Raw genomic sequence first — 27,457 nt, forward strand, 5'->3', positions numbered from 1 at the left:
TTATACCCTCCCCAACAAGTGTTCAGTTCTCACCACTATCTTACACTGCCGATACCAGTCAACATTTCTGCCTTTCTGACTTTTTTTTTCTCAGCAGCCGGCTATCTCAGACTGTTTCCCACAGGTGGTCAGCTCATTTGGATAACATGGTGGACGTTCTTAATAACAGAACATAGCTATACTGGACTGGTCAGTAATGTGGTAAGGGTGTCTTGTGCTTATATCCTCAGCACAGACATGAGTCTACAGTCTCATCAGATGTAGAGTACTGTACAATCCAAAACCTATGAGGTCACCCAATGTGAAACACCCCCAATGTACAAGCCCTGGGCTGTTTCCATGTTTCCAGTGTTTTCTGAATCACCCTTATAAATAGATGACCAGTCATTTCATCTACTAGACCATAGCTAACTCATCCATAGCACTGTTTACCTAATGTATTCCCATATTTGATGTTTACACAACCACACAAACTGATGTAGACTATATTGCTTTTCTAAATATCATCTGCATGTTGGTGTATATTGTGTAATTTTGGTCTGTAAGTAATATGTACACTGTCTGTATATTATTGTCAATGTATTGTCTGCTTATTGCTTGTATATTATATATATATATATATATATATATATATATTATCTGTACATTGTCTGTTGACCTCCACAAGTAATCTAAAACTAATTCTGAGTTTTTAAAATATCAAATATCAAAATATCAAGTGACCATAAAAAGGTATGTGGTAATACCTTTATGGTATGGTATAGATGGACTTTGGGGTATTGATGGCAGTGGGGTGCTATACCAGCCCACTACCACAGGCCACTAAAGTCTATCCATCTATCTAAGTTTTTAATCAACATTATGCAACGTCTGAATCATTCTGATCATCCACTGACCTGCAAAAGGGTAAACACTAAGTGCACTATGTAAGGCTGGTGAAGGGAGCAGGACAATTGCAGCAAGGGTTCGTGACAAATGTGTAACATAAGTCATATATGACTGCAGGGAGAGCCCTGTTCTCAGATGATGATGCTTTAAATGCAATTTTAGTGGTAACATTCTAATAATTAAAGCTTTTTAAAGAGCAATAGCTCTTTTAGGCCGCTGAGGGTAAGTGTGTAGGGCGTAGGGCGCAGTGCTCGGGATGAGACGCGCCCACACGGTGACGCACTTCCCTGTGTGAGAGCTGCAGCTTCACGGAAAAGCAGGAACAGAGAGCAGGTTTATCAGTTTAACGCTTTATTCTGCGGATTAACTTCAGCTAAACTACTGTAAAGTTGTGTGGCTGAAGATAGACAGTCATGGCGCTCAGCGATGCCGACGTTCAAAAGCAGGTAAAGTACTCAGACCGGCTGCAGTGGGAGCTGGAGTGGCTGGGGCTGCCTGTGTTGCCCCCCAGTAAACAGTCCAGTAATGATGGTGTCTGTATCTGCTGTCTGCTTGTGTATGTATTTCAGGACTGAATGTAATGTTATACAATATTATATTATTAGTTATTATAATTAATTAAGCCATGTAGCTAAAGAGACACTAACATAACCCAAAGTTGCCTTTATTTATTTATTTATTTATTAATATTTATTGCCTTTATTTTTTAATGGGACACACAGCCCCAGTCCCATCTCTGGATTTCTTTCATTGAGCAAAAGTTGATTTACCAAAACCATACATCCCAAATAAGATAACCTAATCTATTAACACTAAAAAGGAAAACTAAACAGTAAAAGTGTGCTATAAAAATTGTACTAATAACTACATTTATTAACTAGGCTCCTCGTCATAGTAATTTAGACAGTATTATGGGGTCAGAATGTGCTTTCTTATGAGAGAAGCACGTGAGACCCCGGCCAAGACGGCAGAGAGAAAACCCCGAATGGAGAAGTGAAAGAGAAAATTGCGTTGTTGCAGGTTTTCCTTCTTTTCTTCAGCTCCTATAAAGACGGGTGAGCTCCTGAAGAGTTATAAAGAAAGCTAATTCAGTCTAAATCACCAAACTGTTTAAATCTGAGAATCTAAATGTCATAAACACTGAGTTACTGTCTGCTAAAACATATACAGCCCCTCACATGCTGTGTGTGTGAAGATTTTTTTAGTCTCATTTCCTCTTTTCCTGATTATTTTTTCCATGTTTGCATAATGTCGAATGTCCTGACCTGCCTATTTAATAAAACCTGCTCTTAGCTGCACTTAATGCTGGCTGTTAATGTACCTGCACTGCAGCTCAAGGGTTGCTGTTAACTGCTTCAAACTAACAGCGACTATATTAATATATTATATATATATATATATATATATTAATATAGCAACTATATTAATTGGCTTCGTCCTGACAGCCAAGATGACCATGGGAGAATTTCCTACCCTGATATCTGAGATCATTTTTAGTGTTGAAATTGTATTGGTGAAGTATACTGAACTATAAATAAATACTATAATAAATACTATATTTTACACTGCAGTTATTCCATTCAGGGTACTTTGCATGAAGTTACATTTAAAAAAAACAAAACAACAACATCAAATTGTCAAAATAAGTATTTAGAGTATACCACAGCCATCCATGGTGGATGGGACGGCCCTCCCTTTCCCCAACCACTCGCTCACTAGTGCAGTGCTGCTCTGTGACAGAACTGGGGGCTTGCTGTTCTCCTCCCAGCGTGTTGAGCTGTCCAGTGATGTTGCATTAGCAGCAGTTTGAGTGTGAAGGGGGTTCACTCTCAGAGGCAGCACATTTCGTTAGCCTTCATCCTCCTAGCTAATGGGTTTTTATATTTCTTTATAACAGCACAAAATATCATTTAAATAAATATGAGACTGTCCCCAGTCATTACATTGAAATGTCAATGTAATGATCTTTGGGTTTTGAAGTATATTTGAGCAGTAGATCTCGAGAGGGAGCGTTATTGAGAATGAACGCCATTGCTGAAAATCATATAAGGAACTAAGAGGAAATGTGATTGCCAGGGATGCACCGATCCGATATTAGAATCGGGTATCGGCCCAGATATTAACAGAATTAGCTGGATCGTGTATCGGATAATTAGGCCGATCCTTTCACTTTAATTTGTTGTTTGGTGTGAGACTGCACTAAATGTGCAAATAAATAAATGACAAATGGTAATTTTGTACATTTATATCTGTGTTAATTTAGCAATAGTAATAAACAGCAATAGTATTGGACTGGTAAGGGGTATTGATCGATATGCAAAGTTTATGTATCGTATCGGTATTGGAAATGTGATTGCTAGAGATGCACGGTCTCATACTAGGATTGGGTATCGGCCCAGATATTAACAAAATTAGCTGGATCGGGTGTCAGATAATTAGGCCGATCCTTTGAACCGATCTTTTCACTTTAATTTGTTGGTGTGAGACTGAACTAAATGTGCATAAATGACAAATTTAGTACATTTATATCTGTGTGTTAATTTGTTTTATTATATAAAGTAATGATTAAATCAATCCTGATGCCTTAAGTCTCTCCCACATGGTGAGGTATACAGTTTATTAATTCAGCAATGGTATCGGACTGGTGTCGGGTATTGAACGATATGCAAAGTTTATGTATCGTATCGTATTGGAACTGATAAAGCCAGATCGGTGCATCCCTAGTAAACGCCCTGAGAAAAAGGACACAAGAGTGACCTAAACCGAAAATACTTAAGGATTAAGACAAGGATACACAATAACAACAAACACACAAGACAGTTTATTTATTTCTAACTACACAATAACACACTCCCTTTGTGTTCTCTCGCTATAATAAAATTCATACAGCAGTGGATCATTAAACCAGTAACTGTCCCCTTATTGCACATCTCAATGTACATTTCTTCTTTTTAGATCAAGCACATGATGGCCTTCATTGAGCAAGAGGCCAACGAGAAGGCTGAAGAAGTCGAAGCAAAGGTAAGGCCAGTCCTGTTGCACATCATGGTGTTACAGGGTTCACATGGGTCTTGTGTGCTGTGTGTTAAAAAGACATGCATTGAAGAGATGTGTTTTACGCTACAGGCCGAGGAGGAGTTCAACATTGAGAAGGGACGCCTCGTGCAGTCGCAGAGGCTTAAGATAATGGAGTACTACGAGAAGAAAGAGAAGCAGATCGACCAGCAAAAGAAAATGTGAGCCAGTTCCACGTCCCATCTGTGGACCAGCACTGTACGAGCGCTGCTGGGTCCCTTTCATCCATTAACGTTTCTGAATAAATCTCCTTCCCTCCGCAGTCGGATGTCCAATCTGATGAACCAGGCCAGGCTGAAGGTGCTCATGACTCGAGATGACATGGTCGCGGTATTTATTGCCTACTTGTTTGTTACACAGTCTTGCACACAGTCTCGTGCAATCGAGGGGCGGTTTCCTGAACAGGTGTTAAGCCTAGTCCTTTTAATGGAGGATTCATACAGAAATCAGTGTAATCTGAGACTAAGATTCATCTACGTCTGAGAAACTGGCCCTTTCACACCCAAAGCTCACTTTCTAGACTTGATTTCTTGTTCTTCTGTGAACTGTCTTGTCTTTTTGTAGGATCTTCTCAATGAGGCACGTAAGCGGTTGGCTGATATCGCTAAAGATCCAGCTAAATACTCAGCCCTGCTAGAAGGTTTAGTCTTGCAGGTAAGGCTGTTTTTTATTACCTCCAGACACCACACTGACCAGGACTGACCTTAGCTTGCAGTGTTTAGTAGAGATGTGAGTAGAGACCGGCTGTGTATTTTCAGCCCAAATATCAGTGATCAGTTCTAGGCTGCTAATTTAGCCGATCCTGAGAGCTGGTCAGATCATATTATCCAAATTGGGTCACAAAACACTGCAGTTCCTCAAACCACATACAAATTCTGCTTAAATTTGAGGCAAAAAATATCTTAGATTAAGATTAGATTAGATCAGATCTACATATTAAGGCTTTTTGTCATTCCGACTGTAGAAAATATATTTTGCTCAAAAAAAAAAAAAAAATCAGATTTGAGCTGCATGTCTGAACGAAGCTGTGAAAGTCTGTGAAAATGTTAGGTGTAAAATGTGCTCTGTGCTAAATGGTGGGAATATGCTTTTATTAGCAGCCACATTAGCTCTATTATTGAATTTTATATATATATTATATCATAATTTATATACGTAATTTCTATTAACTATTGTATTTTTTTCTTAATTAGCTTGGAAGGACCCACATTAAGGTCAACTGCCCAAAGCCTGCCTGTTTCTAACAACAGCTGAACATTTTCAAATAAATACTTTTAATAACCATTACCATCTTTCTTTATATCAGGGTTTCTATCAGCAGCTAGAACCCAAGGTAACCATCCGCTGCCGAAAGGAAGATGTGGCCATGGTGAAGGTTAGCCCTTGCCATCATTTACCATTTACCATTTATCCTTAACTGTAGTGGGAGGCTCATTCTGTAATACTGGATTAATGTGTTTATGGTCACATGTGGGTCAGATAAAGAAACACCTCTTTCTTATTTACCTTTAAGGCCGCTGTACAGAAGAACATCCCCATCTACAAAGAAACTGTAAAGCACAACATCGAAGTCTGCATTGACCAGGACAACTTCCTCTCGTCTGACATGTAAGATATTAACCATAAGAACTCATAATTAACATAAGGTTAATTATTTAGCTTAATACTTCTAATGCATAAATCTCTGTGAATTCTTTGGTAAGAAGAATTCTTTGGTGACTAGACACTAGACAATAGTATTTGGACACCTGTTAATTAATTGTTCCTTTCAAAATCAAGGCTATTAAGAAGGAGTTTATCCTGCTTTTGTTGGAGTAACTGTTTCTACTGACCAGGGAAGAAGGCTTTCTGCTAGTTTTTGGAGAAGCCTGGCTGTGAGGATTTGATTGTATTCAGTGAGAAGAGCTTTAGTGAGGTTGGGATGTTGGATGATCACCACCTCACCTCATCCCCATCCCCGACCATCCTACCAGAGAACACTGTTCCACCGTTCCACAGCTCAATGTTGGGAGGGGCAGCATATATTATCTGCTCCGCAGAGCCCTAACCTATTGGCAGTATTTCTCAACAAGGACTGTGTGTGTGTGCATTTGCACATCTGTGTCAGCAATGGGTGCAAGTTGAATTCATTGATATTCATTACAAACATTTGGACAGATGTATCTTGTGAAGTCCCACAATCAATGAAACTGATGTTAATTATGACTCATGTAATTATGAGAGTGAGGAACTGGAGGGTGGGCCTACATACAAGGACTAACGGGTCTAGCCCTACTCTATTAAGTGATTTTGTCATGGGGGGTACATTGTTTGGTGCAGCCGAAAATCACATCTCCCAGTCCTCCCATTTACTTAAACTGTGCTTTTTCAACCCTGACATGTTTGGACTTGGAAAAAGAGTGCAGGGATGTTGCATAGCTACATATTTAGGCCTTTCTGAAACTTCAGACACCAAACATTGTCTTAGATCACATTTTGGGTAAGCAGAGAAAATGTGTAAACATGTCTTTTGGCTGAACCGACACTTTCAGAGTTGTGTAATACATGAAAATACATGTTGGTTTGTGCAGCTCTGGAGGCGTGGAGGTCTATAATGCCAACGGCAAGATTAAGGTGTCCAACACTCTGGAGAGCAGACTGGACCTGTTAGCCCAGCAGGTAAGAAACAGGAATTCTTGGATAATAGTAAAATGCTGTTAAATCAAAAGAAATGGCTGGTTTAAAGGGCTAGCACTATTAAACAGTCCTACACTGAGTGCATATTCCTTTATTGTAGTATGAACCTTACACACAAGGCTGATGAGACGGCAAGCTTTTAGCCCAATCAGTGGTAACATGTGCTGCTGACCAGTTTGAAAGTCATTAATATATACATAAACACCTCATTGCCAGTCCATAAGTGGTGTTAAATTAGGTGTTTTAAATCATTAAAAGCTGGTGAATCTTAATGACTGCTCTCAGCAGAAAGGGTAAATATTAATATTCCCATAATATATATTTTTGGCCTGCAGTATCATTTTTAATCATGCCATAAAGCAGCATTATGAGAAATCTGGTGTATTGACTTTTACACCACTGTCGTAATTAGAAATTGCACTTTGAGCGCCCCCTTATGGACAGCTGTAAATGTGCCTTTCTGGACAAGCTGAGAGATCAAGAAGCAGCATCTAAAGGTAAAGAAGCATGTGGGCTGAGCTGGTAGAGTAATAACTACAGGATTTTACACTAATACACAACTCTGGCTACTCAGCGTTATGCAGTTCTGGAGAGTTTCATAGTGCAGTCGCAGCGTTCCAGTTAGTGGAGTATCATCATGGTTCTGAAGCTGCTATTTAAGGGTACAGTTACTGCCCAATGTTGCTTCAACTGTAGTACTAGGATGTACTAGGAGTTATCAGGTGGTGTTCTCTGTTCAGTAGGACAATACTAGGTAGCTCTGGATTCATCATATCTGTATCCTTTCCATTAATAGATGATGCCTGAAATCCGAGTGGCACTGTTCGGAGCGAACCAGAACCGCAAGTTCATGGACTGACAGACGACACCGCTACCAAAGAGGCAAAGGAGAGGGTGCAAACTGAACATGACTCTGGAGCTCAGAGCCAGTTTTGTGAGGGCTCACTTTCTCTGCAGATATCTCTCATTCAGTTCAGCAACAGGCTTTCTGACATACATTTTCCTTAATGTCTCACAAGATTGCCCTTAACGTATTGCCTTCCGCGGTGTCTGTCAACTTTGCTAACGGCTGCAGTGTTAGCTTTCTCAAGGAAGTCGGGATGTTTACTCTTTCTGGTATGTGTGGTTTTCTGTATAATCTGTGTGTCATTGGATTGATTGAATTGGTTGATTTTTGTTGTTTGTGTGTGTCGATGTGATTTTTAAAACAGTAATAAATCAAATCTATTTTATTTCTATTTGGAGACATTTCATTAAGGGTTGATAGTCGTGCTAAAATGTAGCCTTTTACAACGTAAACAACCAAAACAAAAACCAATGAGGACTTTATCTTCACTGTCCTTCAAACCAGGTTAAAAAGAACAGAATTAAACCACAAATACAACCATATGTGTATCAAATTAGTAAATGACAATTTATTGCATGAAATACTGGGAACATTGACGTTGCCCCTAATACTGTACTTCAGTTTGCAGACTGATAGTAGTGAATTTCCACAATGACATCATACTCTATATGAATTGCATATAACAAGATCAAACCTGATCTACAATACAGTCATTTTCAATGGAAAACCTTTATTCACACTGTTTTCATCCACTATAAATCTAGGTATGAAACCTAGCCCACAAGGGGGCGCTCGTTCCCTTCTAAAGGTGGTACTTCAAAATATTGGGACACCTGTTCATCCATTGTTTCTTCTGAAATCAAGGGTATTCAGAATAGATTGCCCTGCTTTTGTTGGAGAAACTGTCTCTACTGTCCAAGAAAGGCTTTTTTAGATTGTAGAGCATTGCTGTGAGGATTTGATTGCATTCAGCAACTTGCATTATTGAGGTCATCATGATCACCAACCAACCTCATCCCAAAAGTATCGGATGGAGCACCAACCATCATTCCAGAGAACACAGTTCTTCCACTGCTCCACAGCTCAATGCTAGGGGGCTTTATACCCCTCTATCTAGCCCAGGCCTAGCATTAGGCAGCATGGTGCCAGTAGGCTCATGTTGATCTGATCCAGAGAGTCCTATTCTATTGGCAGCACTTCTCTACAGGGACTATTAGAAGGGGTGTCCATAAACATTTGGACAGATAGTGTACTGTGTGTTTAACTGGAGTAACTATGATAATACTTTGAAAGAATCTACATACAAAAAAGAAATCAATAAGGATTATGATAAACTGTTACCATACTGAGCTTTCCCCATGTCTCCTTTTCCTTGAGGTGCATTTATACTGTGACTAGATGACGCAATCAAGAGTGTGGTCATTGTTTCAGAGGCACATACTCAAACACATTGCAATGGCTCGAGCTGCACCTCAGCTATCTACTTACGTAGCATAATAATAATAATTTTAATAATAATGTAAGCACCCCCAGCAAAAAATAAGCCACCTTATGTTAACTTCAGGCCCCTGTAGGTGGCGCTGCATGAGGACGAGCGGGCTATAAATACCTGTGGGGTGGGGTTCATAGATTGAGAAGAGGTGGTACTGTGCAGTGAGGGTCTCGTTGGATGTGTGGAAAATGGGTCACAAAGCAGATACAGATACAATGACTGGCTAAAAGGAGTGACTGCAGTTGGGCGTGGCTAAAGACCATAGGTGTGTGGAGCATGGTACGGTCATACGGGTCTACCAGCAGTGGCAGAAATCCCAGCCTACAGGAAGTTCTCCTCAGAATTATGGCTGAAAAAGACAAAACGGATCCGCCGGCATGTTTCACCACTCTGAAAGTGAGTGAAATTCGCTTCTCTTCCAGATAAGAGCTGCTTCTAGAAGTCGTCTGAAGGTTCTTCACCACCTATTTCTAAAAGGACTTTCTGCGTACCAGGGCAGTCTGCATACCATCAACAGACAGAGCCTTTGCTCACTGAGGAGCTTTGTCTGTAGTCTGGGATTTCTGCCACTGCTGGTAGACCCGTATGACCGTCTGCTTCCTTTTAGCCAATCATTAACATGAATTAATCACTAAAGCTCAATCATCCTCGTGCAGCGTCGTCTGCAGGGGCCTGAAGTTACTACCACCTTAAACAAGCAAGGTCACTAATTTTTGACCAGGGAGGTTATCAGAACCTCTACTGTTGAGACCGTGAAGTAAGAGAGTCTTGCCTTTGTGTCCGAAGCACATGCAGAACACTGTGTTCGATTTTTACAGTCAGAAAACAGTTGAGCGTTTTAAATACGGTCTCTGTAATGTTATCTTTCTGTAACAGCCACTGATCTTGTGCTGCTTTCAAAGTGACTCTTCTGCACCCTTTAAGGGTGCGGTTAAGATAAGGCTTTATAGCGTTATTTTTATTATGTGCACAAAAGATTGTTAATAAAAAAAACATTAAGCCCAATGAAACAATGATCCAGCTGTTGCGCATACACAGCGTATGTGTTCCTGTCCCGTATGAAGGCCTGGAGGACCCCTGGCTGGAATACGTAATACTTGATTTAACACATCTGCTACATTTCTTGTGTAAGTTCTTGGCAGGTTTATTCAGATATGGACAGCAATAAAGCCTGCTTCTGAAGAGCTCCTGCAGCGAATCTCCATCAAAAATCTAATTATCACAAGTTTCCTATTATCTCTAATGTAGTCAGTCAATGTCAAAGCTCTGAGCTTAGTTGTAGCAAGTTCTCCACCAATTAGCACTGTACTCTCAACAATAAAGGTGCTTCCAATGGTTCTTTAAGCAATGCTAGAAGGGTCACTTTTGGTTTGATGAAGAAACAGGTTTCTACTGGTGATGTTTAAAGTTCTTTACCAGTATAAAGGTTCTTCACTCTCACAAATCTCTATTACTAACATGGCAGTGGTTCCCAACCCTGGTCTTGGAGAACCCTGTAAATTAGCCGATTAGCTGTAAAAAGAAGGGCCTGTAAATTAGCCGATTAGCTGGATCAAGTGTGTTTGGAACAGAGCAAACACTAAAATGTGCAGGGCAGGAGGTCCTCCACGACTACGTTTAGGGACTTCATGCTTCATGGAATCAAAAGTGGTTCTTCTATGGCCCTGGTTCCCAATGTTGACTTCTGCTCCAGCTCAAGCTCAACCGGGCTTGATAAATAGGTAATTGGCTGGATCAGGTGTGTTTGAAGCAGGGCAAACACTAAAGTGTGCAGGGGAGGGGTTGAAGACCACTGCAGTGGTTCCCAAGCCTGGTCCCGGAGAACCCCCCAGCCCTGGACATTTCAGTGGTTTCCTACACTACATTTGGTCTTAGGAGGGCCTGTAAATTAGCTGATTAGCTGGATCAAGTGTGTTTGGAGCAGGGCAAACACTAAAATGTGCAGGGCAGGAGGTGGTCCAGGACTATGTTTAGGGACCACTGCTTTATGGAACCAAAAATGCTTCCTCTATGGTCCTGGTTCCCAATGTTGACTTCCGGCTTCAGCTCAAGAAGGGCTTGATAAATAGGTAATTGGCTGGATCAAGTGTGTTTGGAGCAGGGTAAACACTAAAGTGTACAGGGCAGGGGGTCCTCCGCTCAATGAAACATGTGAAGTACCTTTATTAATTTTTTTGTGTGTATAAACTGAATGCATGGTTACATGCAGGCCTAACCTAATGCATGTTTATCAGCACACCTCCTTGAGTAACCAACTGTTTTAGCTATCTGATATACTATCCATTCTGTAGATAACAGTAAATCATACCATGTCAATAAGCACCAAGGCAGGTCTATTAAAGATTAGCACACCTTGACACAGTTGCTCAATGTTAACCTGGTGTGGTTTAGGCTTCCATGGTTTGGATTTCCTCAAATCCTTGCCTTTAACTTCACACAAGCGATGTCTCATCAACTGGGGCTACATTTGGGGTAAAAGAGCTATCAGCCTTTAGGTTTATAGGTAGATGTGGCCTGTTTGGGCGCATGGGTCCTTTAGGCCTGAAATAAGGAGCCACTGTCATAAAGAACAATGCTAAGACAAGGCTTCAGCATCAGCCCAGCAGTCCCCCACTCAGGCTGAGGAGACCGTTGTGTTACAGCACACAGAGAGACTAGAATTAAAGCACACAGATTACACGGATTAACAGAACAAACCGTACACAGCCCTTCACACGGACTACCTCTCGCTTGGGTAAAGCACTGATTGCTCTTCTGCGGTCTTCGGATGTCTAGCGTGCCAGTCATTGAAGGGATACTAATAGTGTTTTTCAACCTTATTCTATCTGCTATATCTGCACCATATATGAGTAAAGTAAAGGTGCTACAGTAGGTTCTTTGAGTGCTGCCCTAGAGGAACCACTTCTGTAAGAGAGATTGATTGAAGAACCTTTTAAAGGTTGAAAGAAGTCAATGAAAAGGTCTATAAGATTCCTTATAGAACCAAAAGTGGTTCTTCTATGGCATTACATAGAACCCTGTGTAGCACCTTTATTATACTGTTGCCAGATTAATTGTAGGCAGTGTCCCAATTCAGGCCCTGTATATTTTGGAGACTGCATTTGAAGATCGATTGCATCGCAGCGCCACGACTAGGCTGTCCCATTTCGAAGGCTCCTTCACATAAGGTCCTTCTTATTCATGGTAACAAGGGATCCAGTGGAAGGATCCTCTGCTAACCAACATATCTTAAAATTCATTATTTGCCGGTGAGGACTTAAGAACATGGTGCCGTCAGCAAAGGAGTGAACGACGGCTGAGAGTCATGATACAAATGTTAAAAAGCCATTGTAACCTTTGTTTTAGGGAGCAAGAAGCAGGCGGTACAGTTTTCTCTTAAACAGCTAGCAACAGGAAATCTGCCGTGGAGCCTATGTGGCTTTCCAAGGCCATGTCTTTGTAGAGCGCCTGAATTGGGACACAGCTATAGTTTTATTGGCCCTTATTCCCGAATTTCTTCCTAAATGTTTTCTAGGATTTGTTTACTTTATGAGGGCAACAGGTTTCACTGTTATAACAGCAGAGCTGTGAAAAAGTCTGTGCTATCATAAATCTGACACACTTTTAGTGTGGACTTTTCTCAAGAACAAATGTAGGAAAATGTGTCTTTCTGAGATATTGATGAATGGAGCCCATTGTATTTTTCCCTGCACTTAGAAAGGAACAGGAAACCTGTTCATGTGAAAAACAGAGGTGTCAAATGTGCAGCTCTTCATTCTTTCAGACAAGAATAGTTCAGTTTAGCAAATGTGTGGTATTACGTTTTGCAGTTTTTACACCTGGTCGCCATGGATACCAGACAACCTTACAGGAAGCTAAGGTAGGCAGATCTTTTTTTTTATTGGTACTATGTCGCTTCACTGTTCAGACGTTAGATACAACTTGTAGAGAACAGCTGGGGTAAGATATTCTCTGTCTGATTCTAAAATTATAATGGTCATAGGTTTATAGCTGAGAACATTTAGGACATTAATGACAGAGAATGTAGGTGTTGGGAGGGACTCTTGCCCAAGGATTCTTATTGGTGTAGAGTGGTGGGTGTGTGTGTGTGGGGCCCAGCTGGGGAATTAAACCCTAGTCTGGCAAGGAGAAGGCAGTGTTGGTGCCCATTGCCCATTACACTACACCCACCAATACTGTGGCAAAGTAGTACTGTTTATTCACTGTCACTCAAAAAAAAAAGCAAAAACTTGTATTTCCAAAATAGCAGCTTTACAGGAGCAGTTTAAAACCTTCTTAACTTTCAATGACAGTCAATTAAAAAAAAAGGCATTTTGGAGCATTTCTATTGGTCCATTCATCATGAAATTCTGATACTATGTAAAAAAAACAACTGTCAGGTTCATTTTATGTCAGAAAGTGACAGAAATGGAGGCGCAAGGTCTTTGAGTGACAGCGATGCTTTGGAGGGATGTAGTTTAAATATTCATGCTTTCTTTCCTAACCACAGGAGAAAATACATGAACAATACTGTTGTTGGTAACTTACATATGACACAGATGCAGCAGACTGAGATTAGGTTGAAAAAAATAGAATTTTAGAATTGCCCGATCCAATCGATTCAAACTGCTTTGGAAAACTGAGGATTTATTGATTGGCCTGTAACCCCCATTTGCAGTCCTCTATCTCCACTGGTCTACTCTGAAGCATGTGTATATCAATGTATTCCCCTCAGATCGTGCCCGTTGTATCTTGTATACGCATAGACGATGACGTACTAACACTGAAGAAAGTTGATCAAGTAATCCAGATAACTTCTGAATACCGAGGACACTGAGCAGGACCCTGTTTTGCCTAGAGATCCCTGTTTGCAGCTTTTAGAGCGCTAAAGAGAAGCGATTAGTGTGCAACCACTGCTTGTGTTAGCATTAGCAACCATCCCTTTCTTTCCAACCCCACCTTCCCTGACTCCTTTGGTTAAGTAAGTGGACATCTCCCTCTTTCTAACCACTTGCTCCCACCCTCTTCATCTCCCCCCATGTAGAAACAGTACTGGGTGTTTGTTCTTCAAGATGAGTCTCCGCCTCTCCGCCTCTATCCTAGAATCCCCAGGACCTTTTCCCCGATACCCAGGAAGTACACACCCTGGGCGATCCCAAAGAGTGGGGCAATGACCAGCGCTCGACACGTTGCCCCTTTAAGAAAGGCCAGCGGTCCCTCTCTCCTGAGGATGCGCCTGTTGATGCCAGAACAACAACAACAAAAAACACATTCAGCATCTTCAGGAGCAGAGCAGTGTGTTTGTGCTAAAGGAATAGTCTGAGGAATGATCAATGTAGTATCAATATAGTTAAATAAATGTGACTAATTCTCTAAATAACAGTTATGCAGAGTCAGGAAACACACTGGGTAGTCTATTTGATTTACAGTCTGTAGCGGGTGTGTTATGATGTAGGCACACTGTTACTGCTCCAGTGCCAGACCAACGGACAGTGATTGGTGAACAGTCATAATCAGGGCATCTCTAACAGATAGCTAGGGGAGTTAACAGGTCGTTAAGCTTAATTGAATCTTGAGTAATTATTTATATAGCAATTAATCAATAACTAAACATACATCATTGTCAAGCAAAATAAGGTAAAATTCGAGTTGGTCAGATTGACATTTTTTCATAGTCAAATTTTGGATCATTTCTATTGGTCCGTTTATTCTGAATTTTGACACAATGTAAACAACAACTGCCAGATTCACAATATGGTAAAAAAAAAAGTGAAACACATGGCTAAACATTGCGCTACAAGAGCTATATATATATATTGATGAATATTTTATATATAGGGTATTGGTTGATTGTATGAATTGACAGTTCACCGTTCAGTGTGTTCGGTGTGTGCTCAGGACATTGTGTGGGTAGGTCTGGTATAGAAATAGTACTAGATATATAACTTCTTGTCTAATATCACATATTATATACTATAATGTTAAATATTCAGCCCTTCGAATGTCTAATTCACACTCTTACCGCGTGCAGTCGATGACGCCCCGGTATGAATCCTCTCCCTCACCCTTCTGCAAGGTCTGAAGTCGGGTCTTTATGACTGAAAGCAACACATAGTGTTCCAGGGTTAGGGTTTCACTCAGTGTGAAATTGCAGTTGTTTGCCACCAGTTTAGTTCATTAATGCAAGGAGTTGAATCCACATCACTGTCCAGTTGTTGCCTGTAGTACTTATTGCAGCATACACAAATAATAGTGGTTCCTAGAAGCTTCAAATATTTCAGCTCGAGGTGTCAACTTCATATCAGTTGTAGTATTATTAGTAGTAACAGTGTGAGAAATGAGAACAAATGGATGAACACCGCTGCTAGCTTGGGAAACAGAGTGGGGAATCCCATAGACACAGTATCATAACAACAGAAATCTGCTAGAGGCAGAGTGAAGGTTCAGGTCAGGGATGTGGCCACAGGGAGGTATATGATGTGTGACAGTGTATGCCCTTGTTTAGTCATAACAATAAAAAATATCTTCTTGTTTTATAAGAAAAATAAAAGATATGATGTTAGATCTTGTTAAAATAAAAGACAAATACAACAGCACATATATTTCCTCTTGTTTTAACAGTCCTCTAGTAGTGTTAGAAGTAGTGTGTGGGAAATACTCCTATTCTGTGAACTCCATTGAGAATGGAGACTGCAGCAGGGCTGTCTACCCTACTTGAATTTAGGCACCTGTTAGCAGTGGGTGTATCTGAAACCAAGCAACCTACTAATTTTAAGGGGTGTCCACATACTTTGGACCATACAGTGTGGGTTGGGAAGTGATGCAACAACTAGAAGATTAACATGAAAGAAGGCCGCATCAAGGTAACCTTAGATGCCCAGATTCCTCAACAATGCATCCTTTTCTTAAAAAAACAAAACATGTGGTATTCCAAACAATCAGCTACTGACTGCTTTGAATAAGGGACTAAACGTGTCCTTCAATTGTAACGGCAACATGGTGCACAGCACATATCGTCACTGTCATGACAAAGGCTTCAGCATCTCCAGCAAATTTACAGGAGGAACTTTCAATAGAAAATCATTGTAAAATGTTTTTATTCTAGTTTATTAAGTCATTTTGGGGCATTTCTAATGGTCAATGTATCAATTCTGCCACAATGTAGAGATTCAAATAACGCACAAAAGTGAAAAACAGCAAAAAAAATGGAGATACAAGGTTTTTGCGTGCCAGTGGCGAGATCATATTATATAATAGCAGTATAATCAGCTCCCTCTCTATCCTGTTTGGGAACACAAATGTAGTCACCAGCAAGCTAATGATCTTATTCCACACTTCCTAGTGAGCACACGGGTTCTAAAGAGGATTAGAGCCGATTGTTGCAGCTTGAACCTGTTGGCCTGTGAACTCGGAGGCGTTCTCTCTAGGATCTGCTTTAAAGGAGCCTGAGTGACTGAGAGAGCAAGTCAAAGGAAAAAAAACACACAACAAAGTGAGAAATAATGAGAGCAACGGCGAGAGACTCCACACCTCCCTCGCCTGGCACCTCACCGTCTAGTGGAGTGACCGCCACAGCCGCCACCGAGCCGGCGGCACAGCCAGCCATGAAAGACTGCATGAAGGGAGCACGGCCCTGGGGGTTACCATGGAGATCTCCTCTCCGGCCCACGGCGTTGAGTTTGGCGAACAGTGGGAAGTAGATCATGGAGAACGGGACGTCCCTGAACGAGAGAGAGGGGGTAGGGAGGCATAGTGAGTATAGTAAAGTTAGTCAGACATCGCTGCAGGACGTTTGATTGATCTGTGCTGACACTGTCTGATTACACACAGCCATTCAACACTAATGAGCTCTGGGAATTCGTTCTCTTTTGTTAGGAAGTGAAACTCTTTAGAAGACAATTTTCATATATTTCACATATTAGTGATGCCTAGCTCTCCCTAGAGAACCACTAAGCTGAAGCTAGTGTTAATTAGTGGCACTGAATGACAGATCAGGGCTGACAGCCAACAGGTTACAATAAGTCAGGGAAAGGTTACATCACTTATTTACCCTGTGTGTGTGGGTGTGTGTGTGTGTGTGTGTGTGTGTGTGTGTGTGGGTGTGTTTATTTGTGTGGAAGGTCGCTGTGGTCTATAATTGCCTGTGGCCTATATCTGTCATTTTAAAGTGTATAAAGATTGTATTTTGAACTTTCCATGTCTAATACATTGATAATCAAATGCTAAATGTATAATAAGATATATAAGCTCCCAGGACAAATAATTAGCACCTTGCATGTTTAAGGTGGCAGGAACTTCAAGCTCCTGCAGATGGTGCTGCACAATGATTATCAGGCTATAAATAACTGTGTGGGCTGTGTGACAGGATTCATAGATGGAGAAGAGGTGGTGCAGTGCAGTAAGCGTCTCGTTGGATGTGTGGAAAATGGGTCGCAAAGCAGATACAGTTAATGGTTGGCTAAAAGGAGTGACTGCATTTGGGCTGAGAATTTCCTGTAGGCTGGGATTTCTGCCACTGCTGGTAGACCCGTATGACCGTACCATGCTCCACACACCTGCAGATTCAGCTACTGCAGGTATTTGTAGCCTGATCATTTTCATGCAGCATAAATTAGTTTTTTTGTCCAGAGAGCTTATGATATAAAATGATCCATCGCAGATTTCAAATAGTAGGAAAAAGACAAAAAGACAAAAAGACAAAATTCAGAATGCTAAATTGAACTATAGAGAATTGCATAATTATTGAGAAAGTAACAATAAAATGATATGACATGATATGGACAAAAGTATTGGGACACCTACTCATTACACCGACAGGAGCTTTTATGACCTCCCATTCTAACCCCATAGGCATTAATATGGAGTCGGCCCCCCTGTGCTCTAAGCTCTACCAGCAGCAGCAGGTCTGGAGCTCTGCAGTTATTGAGTCAGTCGGGGGCTTTTCTGCACTCTGCTCTGAGCTCAGCACTCGGCCCTGACCCCACTCTGTAACTTTACGTGGTGGCTGAGCTGCTGCAGCTCTGTGAGCTGTTTCTCCTAAATGCTTCCACTGTTCAATAATAACACCACTCACAGCTGATGGTGGAAAATCTAGGAGGGAGGAAATTTCACCAGATGACTTTTGTTGTTGTTGTTGTTGTTGTTGTTGTTGCAGCAGTGTCTCTATTACATACAGAACCACCCTGGAGTTCAGTGAGCTCTTCAGAACCTCCCAGTCTTTCACTAATGTGTGGAAAGGCAGACTGCATGTCTAGGTGCTAGATTTGTGGCAATGGGAGTGAATGAAACACCTGAATTCAATGATTAAGAGGTGTGTCCAAATACTTTTGTCCATATAGTGAAGATCATTTCAATGCATAAAATCATCATTTAATAACATATGTTTGCTTAAATGCTGGAAATAATAGAAAAATACAACTTTGATGTCTGGTGTATATTGTATATGAAATAACCAAAATGTACAATGGATTAAAAACATTTCAGGCACAGTATAGTGTTTGTATCTAACCTGAGCAGGGTGGCCCCAGTGCCCTTGTAAAGACCCCTGAGGCCCTGTGTCCTCAGCAGGTTCAGAGTGATGCTGGTGGCTGAAGCGCGAGGGGCTGTAGTATGACTTGGCTGGGCTGTCTGTGGTGCCACCAGAGTGGGTGCTGGAGAAGCGGCCGGAGCCGAGGCTGAGACTGACCTCTGGGCAGCTGTGAGCCATAAACACACACACATGGGGATTTAAACTCTGGCATTATACAGGATAACATTTTGTGGTCCATCATCAGTGGTCCATTTCTGACCACAGAGCTCATTTTATTTGGATGTTTTCGAGTGGTGGACACGCTCTCAACATAGCAATGATACTGACTGAAGTCTAAAAACACCAGCAGCACAGTGGTCCCGTATGCACTCATTCCAGCAGTCGCTTGTCAGTGTAACTGCTGTGCTGAGAATGGTCCCCCACCCACAGAAACCCCCACCAACAGACCAGTAGTGAATAGTGTAGAGGGGGCTGATGCAAATGCACAGTTTGCAGTTGCACTCCTGTGTAGTGGACCTTTAGGTGTCTGGGGCTCATAAAGTGGCCAGTGGGGGCATAAAATAGGAGTTTCTAATAAACTGAGTGTGTAATTATACTGTGTTTCCCAGATGTGTAATAAAGTAGGACTTCATACTAATCTTAATAGCGTGTAGCCGTCCAACGAGCACCTGAATACTGCATCAGCTCATTAAGTGCTTGATAATTACAAAGACTGGACTTGCCCAAGGAGTTAAATAAGGCCTCAACTTACCCAACCTGCCAGCATCCTGCAGCTGTATTTTCAGCATCTCCATAGGGGTGGTGACCACCACCTGACAGGTTCCTGCCCCACATCCTGCGAGGATCTCCCCCCACAGGGGCAGCTTCCTTCAGACCAGACAAGACAAACTAAAAGTGAGCTGCCAACACTACAACACCCACTCCACATGCATTACACACTTACTGAATTGAATTAATAACCCACATAAAAATCATATTTAATATAAATACACACCAAATCTTCCTGAATATAGTGCCTGGGTGCCTTTATTGTCATTTTACACACACAGTACTACAGAATTCTCTACGCATATCCCAGCTTACAAAGCTTGGACTGGAGCACAGGGTAAGCCACACTATATAGCCTTCCAGAGTAGTGGCAGCCCCTCATTATTAGAATATATTATTAGACATTATAGATAGGGGGTTCTTCAGGTGCAAACACAGGACATGTGTTAATCAACCAGCATCAGTCAGCATTGAGACGGGACATACCCATCCCTGGAGAGCTGCTGTCTGAAGATGTCGTTGGCTGCAAGTTTGATGGCTTTTTCCGGAGTTACGAGGGTGAGGTTCACAGCGGCCCCTGGGACAGTTAGCAGTTGAGGATAAAACAAACAGTGTAGTCGTTTTAGTCTAGCAACTCAAATCTGACACATTGTCTATTTTATTTATTGCTTAATTTCATCACTTTTAACAGTTATAGCTTTTATATTAATGGGTTAAGACATTAATGTGACATGGGCACATTGGAGCATGTGATTGATATGTAAATGACACAGACAGCACATGTTTAATGACTTACCTCGATACATGCCAAAGTAGCCTTCTGCCCTAACCGTCTTAGTCAAACAGTCCAGCCTTCACCACAAAGAAAAACAGCGTTTAATAATTCATGTAATTGCTGGCAGCTCGTTAATAAAATGAATGTAATGCGACTGGGGCTTTAAGGGGTTAAACCACAGTCTACAAGCCTTTCGTCTGGCAATTGCACGCACTGTGAAAATGTAAAGACAGGCCAACCATGTGCTTTTTGAGTTAACTCACCTTAGTGTAGTCTAAAGTTCTCCTAACTTACATTGTTTTCACTCAGTTTGGCAAAGAATACATGTTGAGTTGAGCCTGAAAAACAACAGTACTTCAGCTGCAGCTAAAGCTGATTCAATATTGTGTAATATTGAGCTCCCATCCAAGGGTGCCATATGGTGGTGGATGATTCTAAAGACCTGTGACTGACAGGAGCCTGAAACAATGTATTAATTGAGTATTTTGACAAAATCCTTAGAATTGTGGGGCCCAGTATAATATCTGTCATGAGGCCCAAAATCCCTGGCACGTCCTCTCCCCTATCACATAGGAGAAGGCGTTCCTATTCTCAGACTCCTGACCATGGAGGTTGCTCCGTCCACTCTAGAGCTGTGAAGCCATGTACATTTCTGTGTCCAAGAAAGAACAGAAAGGTACATTTACTCAGAACCATGTTTTAATGTAATGTAATTTCACAGCTCTTGACCGGCCCTACGGTCTAACTGCAATAGGGGGTGTTCTAAACTGCAGATGGGAATAAGCAGGAAACAAACTGAGGAGGAGGAGCCACACACTAAACATCTAACACAATATCTGATCAATTTCAGCTGCAGCTCATTCACTAAGGGTTTTGAACTAAGAAAGTATTGCTGACCAAACTGAGATGTGAGTTAGGAGGATTGTTAACTCGAGTAAGTTTGAGTTAACTCAAAAAACGCTCTGTAATCAGTTCCTTTATCATTTTAATTTGTTTTACAGTGTGGTATATAGCTTAAAGATAATGTAAATGGTAATAAAATGAAGTATTCTGATAAGAGTGATAAGTATTCAGGATATATGGCTGAATTTTTCGAGACTACCCTCAGTGTTATATTATATTAAGTATTTTTGTACCATAGACAAGTATGGACACTTTTCTCAAATACGTAGTATATGTACACACATCTCCCAGGACAATCAACACAGGTTCAATACTTTATTCTTATACTTCTTCTTAAAGTGCTGCTAAACTCGTATGTAGTAATAAGAGATTGGAACGCCCCAAAAGACTCAATTTGAGTGAAACAACAGAACTAAAAGACTATAAATAGAGCTGTGACTCAAAGCTCCCTTTGAATCATCGCATCAAAAACATCCCCTTTAACTCGCTTTCACTGAGAACTCCAGCATGTTGCTGGAAAGAGTGCCTCAAACATGGCAGAAGGCCGCTTCCTCTCCACTCTCTAAGGTATTCACTGGGATTCTTATGTAAGTAAACAAAGAAGGCGGAGGGCGCCAAAGAACCACCACTTTGCTACGACTCGCTCGCTCCTTTAATGCCACCACACAGCGTGTCAGTGTTTAGGTGACTATGCAGTTTGTGCAGAAGGACCAAGTGAAAGCACAGAAAAGTGGCTGAGCGTGGTTAGCACTTGCCCCGAGCTGCAGATGTTGGAAGCATGAGATTCAGGTGGTTTTGCATCGTCTGTCTGAGTCATAGCAGTCACATGGTAATAAAACTCACCACAGCGGCTCACTGCCCAGGACATAAACAAGGCCTAATGTATCCCACATGGACCATTCCAGCCTCTGTTGTTGGGGAAACACCCTGTAGCCTGGCTGGAGTTGGTCTGTTTTCCAGAACTGAACTTTTGTTAGGGACTGATCTTTGCATTTGATGAGATTGGAACCCACCTCCATATAGTACAGAGTATCCAGTAGGGAAAAAACATCTGCATAGGACTTTTAACATCTGCAGTGACCGTTGTGAGTTGAAACACTAAGATAACCCTTTGGGGTCTGCATAAATAACGGTTAAAACAATATACACTATATTGACAAAAGTATTGGGACACCTGCTCATTCATTGTTTTTCTAAAATCAAGGATTTTAAAAGAGTGTATCCTGCTTTTGTTGGAGTCTATCTCCAACTGTCCAGGGAAGAAGGCTTTCCACTAGATTTTGGAGGAGCACTGCTGTTGGTTTTTGATTGCCTTCAGTGCCAAGAGCATTAGTGAGGCCAGGATGTTGGATGATTACCACCCCACCTCATTATCCCCAACTCCCCAAATCATCCTAAAAGTATTGGCTGGAGCATCAAACATTATTCTAGAGAACACAGCTCAGTGCTGGGGGGCTTTTTAGAGACTCTACAGGGACTGTAGGTGCAGGTGCTGTAGGTGAGTTTAACTTAAAGTAGCTAAAAGTAGCTAAAGGCCTTCAGGCAGTGTATTTGTAAGCAGGTAATCTAATAAATTCATATGAAGGTTAAAACCTTTGATAAATCAGAGGGATTTTCTTCTATATAATTTTATTATTCAGAATTTTTTATAAATTCTCTATAAATAAATATATTTCTATAAATATGTATATGAATATGCAAAGGTACAGTAAGAGTGAGGAATTCAATTGTGGGCTATATACAGACCCTCAAGGTTTAAAGGATAAGCCCTAGTACTTGTAGATGTAGTGTAGATAAAGCTCATGTTTCAAGTGGAACCAGCACCTGTAGCTTTCCATGGTTCTGTTGAGCAACTCGGATCAAGTGACAGCAGAGCGTAGACAAAGAGAAAAGACTCAAAGGCATACTCACATCCCACTATAGACTCGAGCACCCTGCTGATTCTGGAGGCGGGTCTTGGCCAGATCAATTGGGAACACGCAGGTGACGCCCACCAGCCCTGCCACGCCCCCATTAATCAGCTTAGCAGGGAGGCTGCAAACGGCAGGAAACACAAACACATGCAAACACACAGGCACACGCAAATCCATGCCCACAAATACAGACACACACACACACACTGATGACCAACATGCAGGCTCATGTCTAAGGACAATGGAGATCAAAGGCTGGGTTTCAGTCTTTGTTGATCTTTTGAGTTTAATTGACCTATTTGAGTTAAAAGAAGAGCTTTGGTCCCTTCAAGTTAAAAGACAAGACACTGATGTAACAAAGGAACAATAGATCTTTACCTCACTTTCTTCTCGGGCATCCTGCAGAGCGCCGCCTAGCCTTTGCTTCTCCAAGTTTGCTGTCTTACCCACGCTTTACACTGTAACTTGAACTGTAGCTGTGCACCCCAACCTGCCAGGGCCTGCCTGGCCCCCCTGCGTGAGGCAGCACTAATGGGCTGATTGCACACACACTCTTTCTTCTGGATCCCTTGATTCCAGGTTCTGTCCACAAGATCGTCAGAAAGTACCTCAGGAAATCCTGTTCATCTCTTCATTCCCTAAAGAAAGAACATCATCAGAAATAGAAAGCAGGTTCCAGAATTGCTTCTTGCATTCAGTTTCACTTAATTCAGTTTTTCAGACTTAGCTTAGATTGGCAAGGACTGTTCATACTAATAAACATGTCTCTAAATGTGCCAGAGAAACCCTCTGAAAGCAAGAGATGGAACCACTGAGAAAAAACTAAGAATCAAAAATAGCAACTCTCCAAGAGCATGAAGAAGAACCACTGAGGAGAACCAAGGCTCAAAATGGGAAACGCTCTATGAGCATGAAGAAGAACCACTGAGGAGAACCAAGGCTCGAAATGGGAAGCTCTCTATGAGCGTGAAGAAGAACCACTGAGGAGAACCAAGGCTCGAAATGGGAAACTCTCAATGAGCATGAAGAAGAACCACTGAGGAGAACCAAGACATGAAAGGTGAAACCCCCAAAGAGCATGAGAAAGAAACCCCTTTGGAAGAACCAAAATTGAAAAGATGAAACCATGTAAGAACATGTGGAAGAACCACTGAAGAGAACCAAGACTAAAAGAAGAAACCCCCTTTAGGGAATGATGCAGAACCACTATGGACCACCAAGACACACAAATATAAAATCCACTATAAAAGATCACTACTCAAATAGGAACCCACCCTCATCTAGGATAGTGCAGTTCGATTACAAGGAGTACAAGTTTACTTTAGGCTCTGGATCATGAAGATAAAGTGTTTGACTACAACACAGTATACGTCCAATGGTTTGTGGACGGCACTTCTTATTAATGGATTCACCTACTTTAAGGTGTTTTCATTTCTGACACAGGTGTTCACATGCAAGCACAGCTTGTATGATCTCCACAGGAGGATACCGTCATGAGAATGGGACAAAGGCCAGCGTCCAGTGTGGGACAGAGGGGTAAATATGCTCCCAGCAGTGATGGAGCTGTAAGAAAAGTTGGAGCAGCTTTTGTGATCCACAACAAGTCATTTTACATCTCGTGCTCTTGTGGATGAATGGAATCAAATCCTCACACAGACGTTCCAACATCTAATATAAGGCCTTGCCAGGAGTGTTAAGGCTGTTACTGCAGCAACTCTTATTAATACTCTTGATTTCTGAAGAAATGGTGAGTAGGTGGCCATATCCCATGGCACATCTTGGCCAGTGGTGTGAGTGTGAGGACCTTTTAAATTGGTCACAAACCTTTACATCAAAAGATGGTTCTTCAGATCACTAGGAAATGTTTAGTCATACTCACACTTCTCAATTACAGACATGGTTCTTTATGGATACTAAAAGTGGTATGGGAGTGTAACCACAACAAATACAGCACTGAGAAATACACTACGGAGGCTGTTTGCTGGTTTTAGTTTCAGTGTGTTAAAGTACTGAAGTCTGCGTATCCTCACTGTCGCACAACAACATTGTATCTCCAAAATGTCAACTAACCAGGAGGAGAGAGAAGCCTTCTTAACTTTCAATTGAAGTCAATGTGAAAATATTTGATTAAATATTTAGGTCATTTTGAAGCACGTCTGTTGGTCGATTCATCATGGAATTTTGACCTGATACAAAGAACCACTGCCGGATTCACACTGTGTCAATCCCAGATCATCAGCAGCCAGCCATCAGCAGTCGGAGCCGGAGAGAGCAAGGCCAGTTGTGCTCTCTCTGGCTCTGACTGCTGATGGCTGGCTGCTGATGATCTGGGATTGACACAATGTGAATTGTGTTGGGTAGATGGCTTGCTCTCCCTCTCCTCAAGGCACTTTAACGTGATGCTGGGCATCTGATGCCATAATGCATCAAAGCTGGGTACCCGGCACTTTCTCCGAATGTGTTGACTGCCCAGTGACATTGCATCAGTGGCGGCTGGAAAAGAGATGGTGGCTGGTTGCGCATTTGTGTTGAAGGAGGCAGCCTCACCTGTCAGGCCTCACCTTCCCAGTATTGGGAGCATGACTGAGGGTGCTAACCAGACGGTTGGCTAATTGGCTAAAATTGGGCAGGAATATCAGGTCAATACCCTGACTTCTATTTGACTGGTATACTTAGACGAAGTATATTCAGACCGTGAATATCAGATACGAGAACGGATGAGGGAGGAACACCCACATGAGCGTAAGACAGGATTACAATTTCAGGAAGCAGGAGGAGGAAGCTTGTAATTAGTCCCGAAGCTGATTACAAATGATGACAAATCAGTGGACTGAAGTGCCTCTGGGATGCCTGGTGCAGTCCTCCGACCTTTGATAACAGCAGTATGAGAACTTTCTGCGGAGTACATTTCCACAGCTGATCGCTGATCAGCGACAGAGAACATCCCCGCCTCAAAGTCTCTCTAATCTTTCAGCTAAAGGGGTTATGACCTCCTGAATTAGCCATGAGTGGGCAGCTTCAGACGAGGGGCTTACAGCTCCTGATTCCTGAGCTTCCACATGAACCATCAACAAAGGCCTCAGACAAATCACGGCAATTGGAAAACAGCACTCTGCGTGCCCTTCATATCTGGTGCTCAGTATAATTTCATGAAATCCTCTTAGTGAAATAACAGTTTTGGTTTAAGGCCTGCCATTACTGACCTTATGTTGTTTTCAGCTGGTCTCACATTTCTTCTTTTCTTTGGTTTTCTCTCTTCTTTCTAACCTCACTAATTAATCTCGCTCTTAATCTCCCCACCTACATTCCTGCTTTGGTCTATTTTTACCTCTAGAAAGCTACAATCCATCCATCCGTCCTCCCCTTTCTACCTTTCTACCTCAAAGCAAGTGCAAATCACAGTGTCATCTAATCTGCATACTCACTTCAGACAGGGGTACCACCCTTCTTCATCTTCATCTTCATCTCTGTCCGTCTCTTTCCTCTCTCTTTGCCACAATCACATCACATCATCATCCTCTCCCTCTCTCTCTCTCTCTCTCTCTCTCTCTCTCTCTCTCTCTCTCTCTCTCTCTCTCTCTCCACTCTCTCTCTCTCTCTTCCACTCTGTCTGTCTTTGTGGAGCCTGGGTGCATTCTGAGCATGCCTTTCACTGTGTAACTCTCCTTTCAGCTCCACTCCTTTCACACTCATTTGGAGCCAAATCACACACATTACCCCCCCTCTCTTCCTCCCCTCCTCTTTCCCTTAACCCAATCCACACTCAAACTTCCCACAACCAACCCCTCCACACTCCTACTCTCAAAGCATTCTGCCTCACCAATGCAACAAGTTTCAGCAAGTCTGTTTCAGAAGACCACTGCAGTGTCCTTACCTCTGTCCCTGCGTCCACCAGACTAGATCAAGCCGTCCACTTCCCTTCCCTCCGACAATGTGTGCAGCAACCGTAACCAACTGGAAGAGAGGCAGCTGAGAGGGCCGGCCGCCACGCAGGGGCTGTTACACAAACACAAGCATTGTATCCCGGCACCAAGTCCCTCCCTCTTCTGGTGACTCCCAGTGACACAGGCAGGAACACACAGCTTTACACTAACGCGACACGACACCACACACATACACAGAGCTCCTCACCCTGGACGCACAGCAGCAAGGTATCAGCAGAGAACCTGAATTGCAGAGTATCACTTAAGAACCTGCAATACAATTAGATACATTCATATATGCACACACACACACACACACACACACAAGACAACATTCATACATACGCTTAAGTACACACCATATACAGTATATGTCCAAATGTCTGTGGACACCTCTTCTAATCAATGCATTTAGCTACGGCTGACACATATGTGCAAATGCACACACACACACACACAGCTTGTCTAGTCCCTGTAGAGAAGCACTTGCAATAGAATAGGACTCTATGGAGCAGATTAATGAACATGAACCTATTGGCTCCATGCTGCCTAATGCTGGGCGTGGGCTAGAGGGGTATAACGCCCCCCAGCATTGAGGAGCTGTGGAGCAGTGGAGAAACTGTGTGTGTTCTCTGGAATGATGGATGGTGGAGCTCTATCCAGTACTTTTGGGATGAGTTGGGGAGTTG

The 27,457-nt window shown here is 42.1% G+C and overlaps 2 protein-coding genes across 4 annotated transcripts; one reads left to right on the forward strand and one right to left on the reverse strand.

Moving 5' to 3' along the window:
• The first annotated feature begins 1,173 nt into the window (after nucleotides 1–1,173).
• On the forward strand, nucleotides 1,174–7,877 carry atp6v1e1a (ATPase H+ transporting V1 subunit E1a). The gene is made up of 9 exons (XM_072662847.1): nucleotides 1,174–1,334; nucleotides 3,844–3,909; nucleotides 4,015–4,124; nucleotides 4,227–4,293; nucleotides 4,528–4,617; nucleotides 5,270–5,338; nucleotides 5,477–5,571; nucleotides 6,534–6,621; nucleotides 7,436–7,877. Exons 1-9 carry the CDS (start codon nucleotides 1,302–1,304, stop codon nucleotides 7,496–7,498), a joined length of 681 nt encoding a protein of 226 aa, XP_072518948.1. The 5' UTR covers nucleotides 1,174–1,301; the 3' UTR covers nucleotides 7,499–7,877.
• A 151-nt stretch (nucleotides 7,878–8,028) lies between these two features.
• slc25a18 (solute carrier family 25 member 18) lies at nucleotides 8,029–26,798 on the reverse strand. Of its 3 annotated transcripts, none has more exons than XM_072662849.1 (10): nucleotides 26,720–26,798; nucleotides 23,224–23,483; nucleotides 22,844–22,966; nucleotides 20,051–20,106; nucleotides 19,741–19,831; nucleotides 19,238–19,353; nucleotides 18,466–18,652; nucleotides 16,509–16,678; nucleotides 14,980–15,055; nucleotides 8,029–14,193 (listed from the first exon to the last, which is right to left on the reverse strand). In XM_072662849.1, exons 2-10 carry the CDS (start codon nucleotides 23,241–23,243, stop codon nucleotides 14,052–14,054), a joined length of 981 nt encoding a protein of 326 aa, XP_072518950.1. In that variant the 5' UTR covers nucleotides 23,244–23,483; nucleotides 26,720–26,798; the 3' UTR covers nucleotides 8,029–14,051. The 3 variants fall into 3 exon arrangements, with proteins under 3 accessions (XP_072518950.1, XP_072518951.1, XP_072518949.1); XM_072662850.1 differs by lacking the exon at nucleotides 26,720–26,798 and adding an exon at nucleotides 26,271–26,354; XM_072662848.1 differs by lacking the exons at nucleotides 23,224–23,483; nucleotides 26,720–26,798 and having other exon boundaries at nucleotides 22,844–23,184.
• Nucleotides 26,799–27,457: the final 659 nt, after the last annotated feature.

The sequence above is a fragment of the Salminus brasiliensis genome, chromosome 19 (assembly GCF_030463535.1).
Source record: "Salminus brasiliensis chromosome 19, fSalBra1.hap2, whole genome shotgun sequence".
Classification (NCBI taxonomy): Eukaryota; Metazoa; Chordata; class Actinopteri; order Characiformes; family Bryconidae; genus Salminus; species Salminus brasiliensis.